Below are 19,565 nucleotides of genomic sequence, written 5' to 3'. Positions count from 1 at the left end.
AGGTAAAGTGATGTGCCGGGGGAACAGGTGGAGTTTTCCCAAGCAGGACGTGAACCCACAAGCGTGTGCATTTACAGACCTTGCCACTAAACCACTTCTCCTCATTGACAGGATGAGTATCCTTCTCGCATTTAAGCCAAGCTATAAGTAGCCAATGAGAAAGAGCCAGTGTTGCAACAGGTGGCAGAAAGGAGCACGCACACAGCAGCTAGGGACTAGCGGTGCTCCAGAGAAGCGAGATGAGAGCAGCAGTTGCAGACAGAAGCTGGATGAGGCTTGTCCGTTTACCATACACCTCTGGATGGTGGTATGAAGGAGGTGGATGTGCTATGGGAGAAGTGGCCTCCGTAGCAGAGAAAAGAAGCTTAGTACTTAAAAGCAGCTTTAGCAACACACATTATTCCCCTGGAAAAGTACAAAACAGCTGGAGAACCGTTACAATTTCACAACCACGTACAATAGCTGGCTAAAAAGAAATCAGAACCATCTAAGCCAAGGGTTCTCGACTCCAGTCCTCAAGACTCCCCAACAGGTCAGATTTTCAGGATATCCCTGCTTCAGCACAGGTGGCTCAATCAGTGGCTCAGTCGAACCACCTATGCTGAAGCAGGGATATCCTGAAAAGCTGACCTGTTGGGGGGCTTTGAGAGCTGGAGTTAGAACCCCTGATCTAAGCCGTACAATCTCAAAGAAGCTTGGAGAAGCAGCGGTTTCTGATGGCAGAACAGTAGAGCAATTTCACGCAATGGCATTAAAATAATGTACAGTAAGTGCATTTCCCCCCTAACATTAGAAATAATTGGCTGTTCTCACCATGCTTAAACACAAACCTTTTGCTTCCAGAAGGCCTTGGCTCTTGTTCTGCATCATCTGTTTTTTTCCCCGGCGTTAACTTCTCTGCACTGTCAAGCAAGGCGCTAAGTGCCACCCTGCGGAAAACATTCCCATGAGCCTCTTTGATGAATTGCACTAACTGACGGATGTCACAGTACAGGCCCTAGGAAAACGAGATGCAATATATATATAAGAACGAGAACACATCTAGAAAGAGAATGGGACAGAGCGAGTGAGGGAACGAGAGACAGAGATCGGGCAGAGGAGGATTGAAAGACAGACGACAGTGGGGAGAGATGGAAAGGTGGAGAGAGAAAAAGAGAGGGCGGAAAGTGACAGAGGAACTAAAAGAGAAATACAATATTAGGGCACAGTAAAGAAGAGAATACAAGTTGGATAGAAAAAGGGAGATAAGAAACAGAAGGAAAAATAAAAATAGCGCAGAGGAGAGATGGAGAGATGGAGATAGAAAGATGGATGAGGTAAGAAGAGGTAAGAAGAGGTAAAAGTAGGACCCTGCATTTGAATATCATTGTACTCAGAAAGTAAACAAATGATTGTTGCTCTTCTTAATATACAGAAAAGGTGTTATTTTTTCATGACGCTCTCTTGGACTCTTTGTGTGTAGGGGCCTTTGTGAAACAGTCATTGAGTTTGTTACACGCATCTTCAGCAAAAGAAATACTTCTGCTTTACGAGACAAAGGAGTTTGTGCGCCTCCTTATTCCAGGAGAACATTGTACAGCTATCGTTATTTTGATAAACCTCGCTCACCAGATTCTCTGGGCTGTGCAGCTCATGAGTGGTTGAAGCACAGCGTGTGATCAGTGACTTAAACATGGAGCTCACAATGATTCCTTCCACACTCTGTGCCGTAGACTTGTTGTCCATTGTGGTGAAGTTGTTCCCAAACCCAGCCCTATCTGTCAAAACAACAAATCATTAGTCATTATGGATGCCTCCCGTGTACTGTACAGTTCTGAACTGACTGCCGACTAAGGGACATAAATCAGGGAGAGGTTATGTATTTTATCTGCAGAAGACACTAGTTTTCTAGCCTCACTTATATGGGTTGAATCTCACTCACTGGAAGACTGTCATACTCACTTAGTACTGTGAGGTGCACTGTGACGGTAGGGTGTAGCCAGGCTTTACAATAAAGGTTAAGCTCATCTAGTTACCCCTGAAATCCGTGGGTCCCTGGCAGCTACATAGCACCATAAGCCAGAGGCCAGGTGACATAACATGCAAAAGTAAAAGTGCCCCCTGCTTTTCCACTTTTCATGTTCCCTTTGCCCCAGACTCATGGAACTTTCTGTGTTTAAGTTTTAGGTGGGATATTTGGGTAGAAATACTGTTGTTTTGTTTGCAGGAGTTTGGGGGCCAAAGTTACCGCCTGGTCAATAGGTTACAGGAAGGAATGCAAAATTTTGCCAGGGCATATCTGGATGACATAGCGGTGTTTAGTAATTCCTGGGACTCACATTTAGTGCAAGTAGTGGCAGTGCTGAAAAGGATTAGGGAAGCAGGGCTGACACTCAAACCATCTAAGTGTCTAGTTGGGATGGCAGAGGTACTGTACCTTGGGCACAAAGTAGGAGGGGGCCATCTCAAGCCAGAGCCGGCTAAGGTAGAGACAATTCTTGAGCGGCCAGTGCCCCATACAAAGAAGCAAGTTATGGCTTTCTTAGGCACCACTGGCTACTACAGGAAGTTTGTGCCCCAGTACAGTGCCCTGGCCAAACCCCTGAGTGACTTGACCCAGAAGAAACTCTCGGTTCTGGTTGCCTGGTCTTCCACTTGTGTGGATGCATTCTAGGCTCTGAAGTCTGCCCTAGCTACAGTAGTGCACCCATCCTGGCAGCAGCCGACTACAGCAACGATTCCTGGTACAGACAGATGCCTTGGACTGTGGTGTCAGTGCTGTACTGAGCCAGATAGGCGAGGACAGAGGAGATCACCCGAACATCTACCTGAGTCACAAGCTGTTGCCTCGGGAAGTGGCATATGCCACCATTGAGAAGGAGTGCCTGGCCATTGTGTGGGCACTGAAGAAACTTCAGCCCTACCTGTATGGTAGAGATTTTACCGTGATAACTGATCACAATCCCCTCAGCTGGTTACAAAGGGTGTCGGGGAGAATGGAAAATTGCTACGCTGGAGCCTTGCCCTGCAGGAATTTGACTTTACTATTCAGCACAAGAAGGGCAGTTAGCATGGCAATGCTGATGGACTCTCCCGACAGGACATCTCCAGTGTTCAGCGTACCTCCAGAGCATCCAGGCTTGCGGAGCCACCAGACGAGGCGGAAAAGAGCCTTCGTCTTAAGGGGGGAGGTGTGAAGGTAGGGGGTAGCCATGCTATACAATAAAGGTTAAGCCCAACTGGTTACCCCTGAAATCTGTGGGTCCCTGGCAGCTACATAGCACCATAAGACAGATGCCATGTAATGTAAAATGCAAAAGTTAAAGTGTCCCCTGCTTTTCTACTTTTCATGTTCCCCTTGCCCCAGAAACGTGAAACTTCTTGAGTGTAAGTTTATGGGGGGATATTTGGGTAGAAATGCAATTATTTTGGTTGCAGGAGTTCAGGGGTCAAAGTTACCGGTAGTCCCCTAATTCTCCCCGGCAATCCGGCATGATTTGCCGGTACACGGGTTGAATTACACTGGGGCTACCCAGTGTCCCCCAGACTCCTGGTTTTCAATCCCACATATCCCCGAACTATTTCCCGCACAGGTATGGGTCTCCCCAAGACATATGATGTATTAAACTATGTTTTATTATGTTTGGTGCATTTGTTATAAGTCTCTGTGCAGTCAGCCCGGGCATCTACCTAGACGCCAACATGTCTGCACAGAGTCCGTAGTTGAAAGGAGAGAGGCTGTCCAGAGGTGAAAAAACAGTTTGGTGGGCGAGGAAGGGCAACTGTCTAGGTCCGGAGAACAAAGGGCATCCTGTGGGGACACCCTTTGAGTCTGCGGATGGGGGAGATATAGCTCGTAGGCACATCTCACATCTCCCAATGGTTAATTCGCATTTCCCACCCACCCGGCTTTTCGAGCCGGCTTGGCACGCCTCTTCCTCTGACGTCAGATAAAGGATGAGCCCCTTTTCCTATTGGCTGCTGGGAATGAATTCCCATGCTCTGATTGGTCGCTCCTCCTACCTCCATGCTCAGGATAGCTCAGCGGAGTGTATGTAAGGAGAAGCCCCAGTCAGAGAACCAGACCATCTAGTGTTGTGTCAATGAAGCTAGGGCGGGCTTTTCAAAGTTACTCTGTCACGAATAGCAGAGCACGCGGCTTCGTTTTGAAGCTAGGAAAGTCTGCCCTGCAGAGACTAAGTCACGTATCAGGACCAAGTTCTGAGAATTGAACGGAGTGGTCGCGATTATGATCTTTAGCTGAAAAGAGGACCAGGAAGCGCGGGTGTATATCTCGGCCAGGGTAAGCCTTCCGAAGCAGGTGTCCTGCACCTATTTGAGCCTAGATTTCACCCTCAAACCCCCAGTAAGTGTGTATTTCGTCTGTATTTTATGTATTCATTGTGCGTTTACGCGGGTTTACCCGACGAAACTTCAATTTGTTCTACTACCTTGTTTTGCCTAGTGAATGATCCCGGTATAAATCTGTCCAAAGTCCTGTTCTCCCGTGACACTCACTCTCTGGATTTCAGCCTTGCTCACTGAAAGGCCATCTCATTCACTGAGAGGGAAAGACAGTCCAAACACCAAATCTGGGGCTTCAAAAGACAATCCCAACAGTGAATGTGAGGCACTGTGTGTCTAGGTGAAAAAACACAACAGCCAAATCCATTCCTTTGGTTTTATTACATAGAAAGGTTTCCTTGCCAGCTCCACTTATAAACCGTGCAAACAATCAGCCTGGGGGTTACAGTATGTATAAACAGATGGAGCCTGGCTGGTTCTGCTCTAATGAAAAGATTTCACAAATCAGCTGTACATATTTACGTCACATGGCACCTAATTAACTTTTTAAATCATTAACTGTAGACTTGCTCGTCCCCCTGTATCCTAGACTGTATCCTCAATAATATCAGAGTAGAGACTCATGGTTGTGGAAGGTGAATAAGTCCAATCCTGGTCCCGTGGGTTCCTGCAGGAACCTTTGGGTGTGCTGTGCGCCAAGTGAATAGTAGAATAGAAAAAATGTGCGATGCACCCCGAGAACAAAAAATAAACCGGAGAGAGGGTAACTACAAAAGTTGCGTTCAATCACTTATAAGATCAAACGACCGGTAACAAAACGGAGCCGACATGTTTCGTGCTTGTGCACTTTATCAAGGCTCCTTCTCCTGATAAAGTGCATAAGCACGAAACATGTCGGCTCCGTTTTGTTGCCGGTCGTTTGATCTTATGAGTGATTGAACGCCACTTTTGTAGTTACCCTCTCTCCGGTTTATTTTTTGTTCTGGCGGTGTCACGCATTCATTCACTGAGAGGCCAACTCATTTCCCGAAAGGAAGACTCACTTACAGATGCAGCGGCCGTTATTTCAAAGCAGCACGGCACCGTGTTCCTGCGCGCTGCGGTACTCCACGCGGCATGAACGCAGCCAATCGCCCCAGGCACGCACATTTATCGCGGTTTCTTTGTTTGAATTTTATGGATTGTGTCCAATTATATGCAATGAAATGAATGAATTGTAATGTGTACAGTGCTGTGCCACTGTGCTACTGTGTCACTTTCAGGTGTTTATAAGCCAGAACAGTAAAATGCCGTTTTATGCACTCGCCTGCATTTGCGTCTTAAGGCGGTACGGTTGGAAGTAATCCCGCGCCATCAAATGAGTATTCCGAGGTATAAACCACGTGATTTTATAAAATTATGGCCGCTGCATCTGTATTTGGAGTGAGCTTCACTAAATTAGGAGGCCGCCTCACTCGTTCTCAACATCTGGGCCAACATGCAATTCGATGGAGCCTTGTGCTTTGAAATAACATTTATTCCATTAAAATGCTACTGTACACCGCATCTCACTTATTTAAATATTTGAACTCCAACCATATCAATATTGGTTTAGTGGCACTACAGATCAGTTATACCCAGTGCTGGGTCATGATGCTCCACAATCGTCTCTTGAACTTACTGTCAGTCACTGGCTCCATGCAGAATCCCAGCAGCGCATGCAGGAAGTCCACAACATTATTGAGGGAATCCTTATTAACATAATCTCTCATGGTTTGCCGGAACTGCACTTTGTCCAATTTATACAGCTTGGTGAGGCAGTTCTGTGCCTACATTGAAAAGACAAAGTCAAGTTCCAGACCTGGAATTATGATATACTTATGACCCCATCTCTGCCAGCAACGCATTGCTCTGCTATGTGTATAGCAAAGGGACCCCACATATGTAAAACACATAATGAGTTCATTTGAAACTTTTCTTCTACACTTATGATTGCAGAACAGAAATCCATTTTTTGTTTAAAAATCCCACTTTCTTTGTAAATACAGATTTGTAGCAGCACACTACGCTTTGACCATTGCCTGTTGTATGTCCATCACGTTATATTGTTGCTTTTGCACTCTTGAGATGTGTACGCTAACATGTAGACTAGAGTAACATACAGACAAGTATCTTTAGTCTAAATTTAACATAGGTTCAACTTGATGGACATATGTCTTTTTTCAACCTCCTCTACTATGTAACTTATTAACATGTTTTAACAGCCCCTTTACTTCCCAGATTACCTGGTTCCTTAGACGATCTCCAGACAGCCCCCGATGTCCCTCACCGCATCCATAAGCGCAACCCAGAGATTTCACTAACTTGATGAGCATGGTGAGAGCCAGCTTGTGAGTGGTGATTGGAACGTTCTCATCCTAATTCCCAACCGAGAACACAACAGAGAAGCCCAAAAGACAGGAAAAAAGAATGATGAGCAAGACACCCAACCTGAGTCAACGATCAGAAGTCACATTGAGCCAACATTGGGAGGACAATGATAATTTGCCAGGTCTGCAGGATTCTAACCAGATTACAGACATAGCAAATGCAGGACAAGTTCCCATTTTCAATGCTTGTCTGTTAAATCAGTCAAACAAGCCACAAATTACATTTCTATTTCTATTATTGTTATCTGTGTCTGAAGGCAATGAAAAATTAAATGGGAAATACAGCATTCCTGCATTTTATTTTCAGCTTGTGGCTGAGACAAACGCTTGTTGATTAAGTCTCTGTTAATGCAGATCATCAACCAGCTTTCTGTCCCCTAGGACACAGCACAGTATTCCTGACACTAAAATGAAGGGACGAAATATACCGTAAAATAATGTTTGCTTCTTGTAGTGCTTCCTGTGGAACCTGCCCCAATTGCAAACACATGGGGCAAAATTCGATAAATAATAACAATAACTTTATTTCATACAGTGCTTTTGTCCCAATGGGACTCAATGCTTCACTGTTACAGTACAGTGCTGGGTACGCAACACATAAAATGTTACAGACACAGTCCCTGCCCTGATGAGCTTACACTCTATGTTTTTGGTGCCTGAGGCACAGGGAGATGACTGGCTTAATGTTACAAGGAGCTGACACCGGGAATTGAACCAGGTTCCTTGGATTCAAGTGTTGTTATTATCAGTCAGTGTTTTTACTCACCGAGCCGCTCCTTCAGCCCCAAAATGTATTTTAACATCAACTGAATACCCCAAATTGCTTTGATACAAAGATCTGCTTCAGTAAAATCAATCCATTATTATGTGACATTGTTATTTTTACTTTAAAATATGACCCTCAAAGTCTTCCACACAGTCCAGCTGCATCATTGGATGGTGTGAAGGAGTGAAGCATTGTGGGTGCATAGTTGGTAAGTCACAAGTCACCTTACAGCTAGTTATAGTGAATAAGGTGCCTTATGGCCTAACAACATTTAGTAAATATGGCCATTTACCGTTATGTATATTGAATTACCTTTTCAGGGTTTTTATCATTCTTGTCGTAATAACCATCTCCGCCACTTTCTCTGTCCCCTCCTCCTCCACCATCACCACTGGTTCCCCCACTGGAGGAAACTCCGAATCCGCAGCACGATCCCCTGACTGCCCCCCTCATCTGGAAGTTCCCCTCGCTCTGCCTCTTCTCCCCGGAGCACGAGGTGGATCCGGAGATGGAGGTGGATCCATTCTCTTTGTTCTCACTCTTCTTTCTCTTCTTCTCCACGCACGGCACCACACCCAGCTGCAGAAGGCAGTCTACGATATTTAGGGCCACATCGCAGATACGTGAGCTGATGTCGTGGTTCAGAACCAGGTAAACGGCCTTAAGAACAACCTGAGTAGCAGTAATTACATCAGCGGTTTATAAAACATAGTTGTATTATTTTTCACAGACTTTTACTTGAGTCAGCAGGTATAATAATATTCATAATAATATTTTCTTTCTTTGCACTTTGGTGTACAGATTGAATTTATACTGGAATCTGAATGTTATCTTTAGTGCCTAAGCAACAAGGAGATAAACAGACTTGCCTAAGATCTCAGGAAGTGGATAATGGGATTTAAACAAGGTTCAACTGCTTCAAAAGCAGTGGCACTATATTTAGTCTACTCCTCCCATTGCTATCTACAGTAGGTTCAGGTTGTAGAATGAGAATCCCATGACCATTCCACCATTCCTTGGAAAAGGGAGCAAACTTGCTTCTTATCTATTGTCAATTACTATTTTTCCATCACATCATTAGCCTTTTGATTTTTCCTCACAGATAGAAGAGTATTTCTGCAAAGACTGCACTTAACTAGCATTTCACGACTGATCCTTACTCACTCCGCTCCTCTTACCGAGAGATCAAGCATCCCGTTCTTATGGACAAAGTTATTGGTGCCATCTATGTGATCCGTGTCCTCTAGGCTGCTGTAGTTAATGCACGAATCTGTCAGGCTACGTGGAAGATTGGCACAGGCCAGCGGTTCATGCGTCATCTCAGGGATAGGCACTTGGTTGCAGAGCTTCCGCATGTGCTCCGTGAAAAAGTCAGCGTAGCCCACGTTGAAGGAGGCCAATGTGGTATTGAAGGTGGCAACCGTTATGGTGGAGATTTGGGACCTGACTAGAAAGAATTAGGAGGGAATGGCTGTGTGTACAACATCTCCCAAACAACAACCCCCTTAACGGCATCCAGGAGCCCTAGGAAAGATCACTCACCCTCTTTGACCGTGTTCTCTCCATGGCTGTTGGAGTGGTCAGGCATGTCAGTTAGCAGAGTGTGATGAGAATGAGAATGTCTAGCACTCAAGCTCTCCATCTCTGTAGGTGTGTCAGAGCTCCCACGTCTAGTGAATTTCCCTGCAGAAATATATTTTATGAGGGAACATACATGAAGAATTAAGATGAACATGTTTTCAGGTTTATCTTGTGGTACATTACAGAAACAACACACAGAGAGGCATTGTGATAAACATAATTCACAATGACAAACATGTCTTGAGTAGAAGAGAGCCACAGACTTGGATGTCCTCAACCTGGTGGCATCATCATCTTTGAGGGCATCAAGTAAGCAACTCTAGAAATGGGGTGGTATGAAAATGAAGAGGGGCATCTCCTTTATTACACCTGAGAACACTGAGCTAACAAAGGTATTAGGTAGTAAGTACTGGGTTGCATTTAAATGACAATCCTGCTCTGGAGAAAACGTACAATGCGATGGAGGCAAAAGGAATTCTAGCCAGACAAAGGGACAAAAGAGAACAGTATAAAGAACTGCACCAAAGTGTACAGAGATTATTTGGAAAGAAAAATCATGCACAGTGTCATCACAGTCAGTTGCCTTGTTATACATCTAGTCCTTAATGTTTGAGGTTAACTCACCTAGGATTGTTGTCTGCCACCCTCCTTTTTCGATAGCGCGTCTGTCCTCTCCAATCCCAGAAAAACTCCCAAAGGAAAATGTGCTGCGGGTCGGGGATACGTCCAGGTGGTCCTCGTGCAGCAGAAAGGGCACCCCCATCCTGCGCTGACGCTTCTTCCCTTGGTGGTGGTACGGGATGGAACCTTTACGCTCTCTGTCCTCCCTACGGCTCTTAAACTGGAGGAGGAAAATGGGTGACAGAGAGGATTTTAAAAGTTATTGACAGCACTGTAAGAGGAGACAGATATATTGCCGAGGAACATTCCGTGCTGACACTTAAAGGAGTTGGAATATTCCTGCAGGTGTGAATAGGGCAGCTGCACAGCAAGCTAAGGATAACATATTCTGGTCTGTTGTTACGATACAGTACATGAGCCACATGCAAATACCAAGGGGATTTAATCAGGTCCTCAACCCTGCTGATGGATCAAAGTAGGTGAGAAGTGGAAATTAGTTGGGTCATCTGTTTACTTATGTATACATCACTCTTTTAATTGGTACCTATAATGTATAAAGTTCTGTGTAATGAACAGAAATGAATGTCCACTAAAAGGCTACAGCATGCAATGACTGTTAGTAAGTTTAATTAATTTTTATGTTTGTTGCGGCGCCCTTTTACTGTGAAGTGGTTAATGGGTGAGCTAATGTTACCATGTATGTTACCATACTAAAGAATCAAGTGGTGGAAAGATACAGCTTCCACTGCCATCGTGGCCATCTCACCTTCTTGAAGATGTTGATTCCCAGGTCGGCAGAAAGGTCTGGAACTGCAGATCTCCGAAGGTTGGTCAATGAGACCTTGGCATAGGGCTCGGTGCCCAAGGACCTGTCCTCCTCATTACACTTCATGGTGAGATCCTTTAAGTGAAACAAGGGTTAAAAATACCTTGAGACAGTCTACTGGTCAAGAGTGGAATATTATCAGGGACAATTAAGATTTTAACAAAACTTGTGCAATGAAGAAGAGAGCAGGGAGGTTTGGAAAGCTCTGTACACATGAAGAAGAGAGCAGTGCGGTTTGGGAAACTCTGTACACATGAAGAAGAGAGCAGTGCAGTTTGGGAAACTCTGCACACATGAAGAACAGAGCAGTGAGGTTTAGAAAGCTCTGTACACATGAAAAAGAGAGCAGTGAGGTTTGGGAAGCTCTGTATACATGAAGAAGAGAGCAGTGAGGTTTGGAGAGCTCTGTACACATGAAGAAAATACATGTGAGGTTTGGAAAGCTCTGTATACATGAAAAAATGAATCTGTAAGGTTTGGAACCACCTGGTCCAGATACAGAATTTGATAACATCACTGGAGCCTTTATGATACTGGGGACTTCACTTACTTTTTTGTTACACGTGCCTGAAAACGGTAAAACCACTGCAGAATGTAGAATGTTCAATATGACGATACTCTGACAAAGGGCCTTCTCCGTCTTTCTTACCTGGGTTTTGTGGGTGTTCACAAGGGAAGGGGCAGCTGCCACCATGGAGCTACTACGTGGCCTGGGAAGGGGAGGCTCCACGGGTTCAGGGGACTTTTCTGGCTTTTCCTCCAGCATGTGTTTCAGACGGTGCAGATAATACATGAGGGACCACTGAGTGCCCTCTTCTGACCAATGGGGCTGCAGCAGGCACCTCAGAACAGCCACATCAAAATAAGTGGCATAACGGGATTTTTGGCACGGTGGAATCACCAAAGATGTCCTGGCACAGAAAGCATTGCAAGAAAATGTGGTCACTTCGTTTGTAAGCTCTGTGGGTCAAATATTCCCCTGTTTGGTGTTTTTATCTCAGTATTGTACTGCAATCCCTCGATATATCAAGCAGATACGGAGCAGATTATTAATAATCATTCCTCATTAATTAACAATAAGTAAAAATGAAGGGCATGGGGAAAACAAGTTCAGCACAAAAAGCGCACACAAACAACCTAGAGCAATATCATCTGCACTAGGACAAATGACAGACCGTGCATTGTATGACCACCCCTAGACCCCCCAACCCCCACCCCAAACCCCCACCTACCCCCCCACCCCCCCACACACACACAGGGATGCCTGTATATGCAGTTAAATCGTCTTCAACTGCACATGACAGTCAGCTACGAGGATGCCCATGAAACCCTTCATTTCTGTACCACATAAATAAGCTGTTTGAAACTAGGCAGAAGGAGTGACCCACTGTCACTGATTTGGAAAACAATGACTTTGAAGTATGGGTGCTGGTTTCAATCCTGGTGTCAGCTCCTTGGGCAAGTTACTTTAATTATCTGTGCTTCACCAAAATTCGATTGTAACCTCTACAACGCAGCGACTCATTGTGCCTGCAAAATCCTATGTACAGTGCTGCTCACATTGTCAGCGCCATATAAGAAAACAAAAATGGAATGCTGCTGTTTTAAACAATGCACAGTACTTTTGTTTCCACATCTGTCCCTCCCCAAACTTTCAGAGCCTGGTACCTGGGAAAGGGAGGTCCTCTTTCCTGCGATGTTTGGGATGAGGTGCACCCATCAAAAGAGTTGGCCCTCTGGCAGCTAGATACAGTGGCGCGGGGAGAGAGGGAATCTGTCTGAGCCAGTTCAGACACCACATCAAATCCCTTTCATTGTCAAAAAGAATAGGAGAAAAATAAGCTCACCAAAGAGACTGCGGAGACATTATACAGAAACAAGATGATGGTGGTGGGATAGCAATATATATCTTGCACAGCTCATCACTATTCATATCAACGTGCCTCATATTTTTAAAAGGTTTATAATAGCAATGCTTGAACAGCAGACTGTACCACAACCTACCACAGTTTTCCCAATGCATTACTGACTCAAACCATACCAAGCAACAGCTTGAGGGCTTTTGGGCACGTACTAATTTGCAGCTGTCATTGTTTCTATGGTTACCAGAACTGTTAATTCTAATAATAATGGCAGGGCATAACTTTATGATCAACAAGATACTCTCTTTGCTTTCAACATTCATTCTTGTCATTGGGTAGTTGATATGCATTAGTCATATGCAGCGAGGAAGGTGATTAACTAATGAGGTAACAGAAAATGACATATTTGGGAGTTGTAGTACCTGTGTGTGCCCGATGTCGAGTTTGGGAGAGTCTGATGCTTGGTTCTGACTGTTGCATGGGGAGCTTCTTTTGGCTAAAATATATATTTTAGGTTAAATAAGCAAAGTCTTCATGTGCTACATAATATTAATGATCTATCTTGTCCTTATTTGTCTACGAAATATCACTCTTACCAAAACATATAATGTTGGATTTTAAAGGCTGGGTAATCATTTAACTCTGAACTATTTTTTATATGGCTAACTCAACTTACAAGGCAATCCATAAGTATCTGAAACCTGTGGAATGATTATGTACTGTACCTAATCTCTGTGCTCTAAGTACCTGTGATGATGTTGCGGATGGGTTTCACCAGCGCTGTGAAGGCAGGGACTTCAGGATGTCTATATTCCCACATTGGCTGCCAGATTACCAGCCCACTTGCCAGGCGAAAGGTCAGGTCTGATTCCTAGCAACGGAAATAAAATGGGAGATAATAGTAATACTGAATCTCACAAGTATAGGGAGTTCTGCATCTGTTGATCATCAAACAGAGATGGTTTGGTTTATGCATCACATTAAAGATATTGGATTCAGACCTCCATGCTGCCTAATTTTGCACGGTTCATATGAAATCAGTTGCCACAAGTATCTAGTTACCTTGATCCTGTGGGCCAGAGGAGCAAACAAGAACACAAATAGCTCCACTGTGGCCATGGAGTTCTGTAGGAACTTCCTCCGATTGTTATCATCCTCCTCATTGGGGTTGCTTTGCCTTGAGTGCACTGGCGACCCTTGGTTTTCTTGGTGGATAAAAGCACCACTGCCTCCTCCCCAACTGGAGCTTCTGTCCCCACCAAACCTGTCATAACTGCAATCCTGGGGAGCTTCCAGTAGCATCCAGTGAAGAGTGTGAAGGAGCTTGGTTTCTGCAACCCCAAGCTTATCCTGATGTCCTACATTGAAAATACAGCACATATAGTTAGGCCTTTTAATGTGCACACCATAAAACAACAGAAAAAGGCAAAGGGAAGCAGAATGAAAATGTTATCACATTTCAGTAACATCAGTTTAAGGTAGGTACTAACTACCAACCTAGCTTGTTTCTGTTGGAGAGCAGTGTGGCTGTGCAGTGCAAGACATGTGGCAGTGCCGCCTGGACAAGCTCCCAACGGGAGATGCTCTGGATAGCTTCAGAAAGGGCAGGAGAGAGGCCATGCAACTTGTTCTCAACAAGAACTCTCTCAAATGACTAAAGAGAGGAAAGCAGACAGAATAAATAATGACAATATATCCCAAAAAATAAACATATTATTGTAGTTGCCACATACTCATATACCTTTCTGACATATATAACCATGGTACACTTCATAAATTGGGTTACCCCATTGTGAGATTAACCAGTGCAGTAAGTCAATACAAAAAAGTAAAGTGTGTATGAAGAAAACTCATAGGATTTTGAGCTTTGCACACACTTAAGCACAAAAAGGCCCTGTGACTAGGTCAATGGACAGAATAGGAGGTTCCAGTGGTTCTTATCTGACGTCAGATTCTATTTTTCTATGTCAGAATTACAGCAAATAAAAATACCACCTGCCTTTCCCCGTTATCTCTTAGCTTCCACTGCAACCAGGGATTCTGGGTAATGACATGCAAACGAACACTCACATTGTGTCACCTTTTGCTTCATGTCCATTTTAACATGGATCCCTATAAGCGTATGCACAGCCTTACACAGCTATTTCAGCATAGCCTGGGTTAAAGAAGTGCAGAGACAGTAACCCTACTCACGGACCACTTTTTCAACCTTTGGGTCTCATCAGTGCAAGGATGGTTACACTGGCTGTGCAACGGGAAGCTGGAATAGGTTTCAACCACTCAAGCTCATTGTGAAGAGTTTATCAAGAGCACAAGAGATTTGAAAATCATCAGAGAAGCCACATAACTAACACAACTGGGCATGTGAAAAAGACACAATTAACCTTATACAAATTTTGGGAAAGATACAAAATCAGATGTTATTCAAATGTCCACATAAAATACTTTTTTTTCTGTAGGGAGACAATTGCTGGACACTTCCCAAGCCAAAGGGGTGAAGAAACAGACACATACCACACAGGAGGCTTCATACTGTTTACCCAGCTTCGGTCTCAGAAACGCACTGCAAAAGAAATGAGATGCATTATTTAAATAACAGTGCACTCAGCTCACACCCGAACAAGACACGCACCAACGTCATGTTTTATTAATGGCGGTGGGCTCTGAAACCTGAAGACAAGGAAATGGCACTGATTCATCATTGGAATGGGTAAGGAGGAAAATGTGATGGCAACACTTCATGCATTTAACCCCTTCACTGCCATACGGATTTACCCTAGCTTCCAGGAATAAAGGGGTTAAATAGAGTTTGAGGTCTGATGGGGATTTTGGCTGTATGAGGCATTCTATGATGGGATAAGCAACACAAGGCACCTGTAATTGTATTGTGCCTTTAATTTTGTTTTGAGTGTGCAGCACTTGTCTCTATTCATATTGAGGCCTTCTATGAGACATTTCATTCTTTAAATACATGGTTTGCATTTTCAATTTATAGTAGTATTAAATAATATACATTGTATATGTGTATATTTTGGCTGTTCTGGGCTTATTCTAGGTTACCCTTGTATATTGATCCAGTCGGTTGGGATGGATCGGAAGAATGTGTAAAAATCAGATTCAGGGTTTTGGGGGGAACTTACTGTAGGGGCTGTAATGTCCATATAGATGTCCAGGGTGCAATGTATTCTGTATTCCAGTGACCATACAGTATTCGGGGGTTTGGTGTACTAGTCAGACTTGTCCCTATACAAAACCTCAGCATTTTATATTACATTCATTATTATTATTATTATTATTATTATTATTATTATTATTGATGCCTGTGTGCATGCCGGGTGAGGATCAGTGTTTGGTGTAACAGTGAGCTCTGTAAGGGAAGGATTATGGGTTACGAGGACTGACTGAGATATATGATTGTATCCTATGTGTATCAGGCAGGGGACCGACAATTGATGTATTATGAAACCCTGTGTGTGTACAGGGTATGTGCTCAAGTTTAATGTATTCATGAGGGTTAAGGATAAATGTGCAGGTAATACTGAATCTTGTGTCCATGCAGGAGAGAGAATCAGGGTGGGAAGAGCCTGGGTTATTAGAATACATTTAGCAGTAATATTGGATTTTGCATCCATGCAAGGGAAGGCTTAATCTGTGTAATTGTGTATGTAGATGTAATACTGTATCTTGAGTCCATTCATGAGGGGGGGACCATGTGCAGTTTTCTATTTAAGTGTAAAATTAGACCCTGTGTGGATGAACGAGGGGTTAGTAGGGGAGGGAGTTGGGGTATTATATTTTATTCAAATGTAATATTGGATTCTGTATTTATACAGGAGAGTGGCTCAAATGTAATTGTGTGTTTAAATGTCATACTGAATCCTGTGTCCATGCAGGGGAGGGAGTCAGGGTCAATTGTTTATTTAGGTGTAACATTGAATAATGTGTCCCTGCATATAGGAAGGAAGAGGAGTTGAGTAGGGAGGAAGGTGAGGGGGTTGGGTGGAAGATGAGTAGGGTGGTGAGAAGGATGAGTAGGGTGAGAAGGAAGATGATAACGGTGGTGAGGAAGATCAGCGGAATAGGGAGGCAGATGTATAGTGGGGGAGAGAAGGATGAGTGGGTTGGGAAGGAAGATGAGTGGGGTGGTGAGGCAAATGAGTTTGTGGAGAAGGATATGAGTAGGGTGGTGAGGAAGATGAGTAGGGGGGGGAAGATGAGTGGGTGGTGAGGGAGATGAATAGGGAGTGAGGAAGATTAGTAGGGTGGTGAAGAAGATGAGTGGGGTGGTGAGGAAGATGAGTGTGTGGAGAGGAATAGGAGTGGGGATGAAAATGATTGAGGTGGGGTGGAAGATGAAGGGAATATGAATAGGGTGGTGAGAAAGATGAGTAGAGTGGTGGGGAGCATTAGTGGATTAGTGGGGTCATGAGGAAACTGAGTAGGGTGGGGATTAAGATGAGTGGGGTTTAGAGGAATATGAGTGGGATAGTGAGAAATATGAGTGTGGTAGTGAGGATGATAAGTGGGATTTAGAGGAAGATGACTGTGTTAGTGGGGAAGATGAGTGGGGTTTAGATGAAGATGAGTGGGGTTTAGAGGAAGATGAGTAGAGTTTAGAGGAAGATGAAGATGAGTGGGGTTTAGAGGGAGATGCATGGAGTAGTGAGGAAGATGAGTGGGGTTTAGAGGAAGATGAGTGGGGTTTAGAGGAAGATGCGTGGGGTAGTGAGGAAGATAATTGTGGTTTAGAGGAAGATGAGTGGGGTAGTGAGGAAGATGAGTGGGGTAGTGAGAAAGATGAGTGGGGTGTAGAGGAAGATGAGTGGGGTAGTGAGGAAGATGAGTGGGGTAGTGAGGAAGATGAGTGGGGTAGTGAGGAAGATGAGTGGGGTGGTGAGACAAATGAGTTTGTGGAGAAGGATATGAGTAGGGTGGTGAGGAAGATGAGTAGGGGGGGGGAGATGAGTGGGTGGTGAGGGAGATGAATAGGGAGTGAGGAAGATTAGTAGGGTGGTGAAGAAGATGAGTGGGGTGGTGAGGAAGATGAGTATGTGGAGAGGAATAGGAGTGGGGATGAAAATGATTGAGGTGGGGTGGAAGATGAAGGGAATATGAATAGGGTGGTGAGAAAGATGAGTAGAGTGGTGGGGAGCATTAGTGGATTAGTGGGGTCATGAGGAAACTGAGTAGGGTGGGGATTAAGATGAGTGGGGTTTAGAGGAATATGAGTGGGATAGTGAGAAATATGAGTGGGGTAGTGAGGATGATAAGTGGGATTTAGAGGAAGATGACTGTGTTAGTGGGGAAGATGAGTGGGGTTTAGATGAAGATGAGTGGAGTTTAGAGGAAGATGAGTAGAGTTTAGAGGAAGATGAGTGGGGTTTAGAGGGAGATGCATGGAGTAGTGAGGAAGATGAGTGGGGTTTAGAGGAAGATGAGTGGGGTTTAGAGGAAGATGCGTGGGGTAGTGAGGAAGATAATTGTGGTTTAGAGGAAGATGAGTGGGGTAGTGAGGAAGATGAGTGGGGTAGTGAGAAAGATGAGTGGGGTGTAGAGGAAGATGAGTGGGGTAGTGAGGAAGATGAGTGGGGTAGTGAGGAAGATGAGTGGGGTAGTGAGGAAGATGAGTGGGGTGTAGAGGAAGATGAGTGGGGTAGTGAGGAAGATGAGTGGGTAGTGAGGAAGATGAGTGGGGTAGTGAGGAAGATGAGTGGGGTAGTGAGGAAGATGAGTGGGGTAGTGAGGAAGATGAGTGGGGTCGTGAGGAAGATGAGTGGGGTAGTGAGGAAGATGAGTGGGTGTAGAGGAAGATGAGTGGGGTAGTGAGGAAGATGAGTGGGGTAGTGAGGAAGATGAGTGGGGTAGTGAGAAAGATGAGTGGGGTGTAGAGGAAGATGAGGAAGATGAGGAAGATGAGTATGATGCCCCGGCCTCTGCCTCCATACCTGGTTTGTCTCCATAAGAAGATCTGGATTGGGAGGGGAATCCCACGGTGCCGGTCCTGTTCCTGACCCTCCGAGCTCTTCCTCTTCACCATCTCGGTAGCTGGGTGCCTCCAGCCCCCCGGTCCCGGGCTGCTCCCTCCGTGCACCCGCTACTCAGGAAGATGTCCGCTTTCATGTGATCTGCTTTCAGCACCTCCCTGTGCGGACAGCGCCCAGACACCAGCGGCTGCGCCGGGAACTGCAGCACCAACAAGAGATAGAGACAGGAGACTGTGATTCATGTACTGTTGTTATCCTATTGCCCTAACATTTGTACAATATTATACCCCCATAAAAGGTAACGCACGGGTTTAGGTCTAACCTGGGTATAGAGTATGTTATATCCCTATCTCTTTAATGCAGTAATCGAATTGTTAAGATATACAGCCCATAATCCAATTGCATACCAAATGCATGACATTAATTTGCAATGGTTCACTTTTAAGATAAAAGAAATTAATTAGATGGAGAAATCCCAGATGTCCGTAGTTGAGATTTTAATCCTGGATTGATTTTTTTTGTTCCAGCTGCCCTTAAAACTAGAATAATTTGATCAAGTCTATTTGATAAAGTATTTGCTAAATACCTCTTATTGTAATTTTATAAAGTGCTGAGTAGATTGTTGGCACTACTGTATATAAATAAAATGATATAAACATACATAAAGTCTAACATTTAATAATAAGCAGTTATTGAATGAGACAAGAGGCAATTTTCACTGCATCTTGTTTTGGTAATGAGCTCTCTTTTTTAAACCAAAAAATATACAGTCATTAAACTATTCAAACAAGCCCTCCATCATTAGCTTGTTTACTACTGTAATTTTTAATCAGACAAAAACAAGATAAAGTCATTCATCTCACACTGGCAATTTAATATTTCTGGAGTTATGTATCAAGTTATTAATTAATATTAGTATTATTGCAATTATATTAATTTTATTGAACATTAGTGAAAGTATTATTATATGTAACTATATGTATTTGCCTCAGTCATTTTGAACATGTGTTTCAATGTATACATGTATTATGCCCAACCTGGATTAGTGGGTGACTTTGTTATTGGTGAGATAAGAATTTGGAGCAGGGGTCTCAAACTCTGTCCTCAATAGGCCAGGTTTTATGGATATCCCTGCTAGAGCACATGTGGCTCAATCAGTGGCTCAGTCTTCAACTGAGCCACTTATTGAACCACCTGTGCTGAAGCAGGGATATCCATAAAACTTGGCCTGTT

General features: G+C 44.1%; 1 protein-coding gene across 23 annotated transcripts in view; it reads right to left on the bottom strand.

Annotated features, from left to right (window-relative positions):
- Positions 1-18,487, bottom strand: part of UNC80 (unc-80 subunit of NALCN channel complex) — a 118,187-nt gene extending 99,700 nt beyond the window's left edge. For all 23 annotated transcript variants that reach the window (XM_075607169.1, XM_075607173.1, XM_075607177.1 and 20 more), the window contains exons 1-17: positions 18,294-18,487; positions 14,863-14,911; positions 13,846-14,002; positions 13,411-13,706; positions 13,096-13,219; positions 12,771-12,844; positions 12,155-12,294; positions 11,136-11,397; positions 10,427-10,561; positions 9,664-9,880; positions 9,001-9,141; positions 8,637-8,905; positions 7,771-8,130; positions 6,549-6,680; positions 5,945-6,092; positions 1,609-1,757; positions 831-997 (exon numbers count right to left, since the gene is read on the bottom strand). In XM_075607169.1, coding sequence (XP_075463284.1) covers positions 831-997; positions 1,609-1,757; positions 5,945-6,092; positions 6,549-6,680; positions 7,771-8,130; positions 8,637-8,905; positions 9,001-9,141; positions 9,664-9,880; positions 10,427-10,561; positions 11,136-11,397; positions 12,155-12,294; positions 12,771-12,844; positions 13,096-13,219; positions 13,411-13,706; positions 13,846-14,002; positions 14,863-14,911; positions 18,294-18,385 — 2,912 coding nt within the window. In that variant the 5' untranslated portion in view covers positions 18,386-18,487. The remainder of the gene's footprint in view (positions 1-830; positions 998-1,608; positions 1,758-5,944; positions 6,093-6,548; positions 6,681-7,770; positions 8,131-8,636; positions 8,906-9,000; positions 9,142-9,663; positions 9,881-10,426; positions 10,562-11,135; positions 11,398-12,154; positions 12,295-12,770; positions 12,845-13,095; positions 13,220-13,410; positions 13,707-13,845; positions 14,003-14,862; positions 14,912-18,293) is intronic.
- Between the last annotated feature and the right edge of the window lie 1,078 nt (positions 18,488-19,565).

The sequence above is a fragment of the Ascaphus truei genome, chromosome 7 (genome assembly GCF_040206685.1).
Source record: "Ascaphus truei isolate aAscTru1 chromosome 7, aAscTru1.hap1, whole genome shotgun sequence".
NCBI classification, from domain to species: domain Eukaryota; kingdom Metazoa; phylum Chordata; class Amphibia; order Anura; family Ascaphidae; genus Ascaphus; species Ascaphus truei.
The sequence above is the reverse complement of the archived record's forward strand: the minus strand, read 5'-3'. Positions and strand labels throughout refer to the sequence as shown.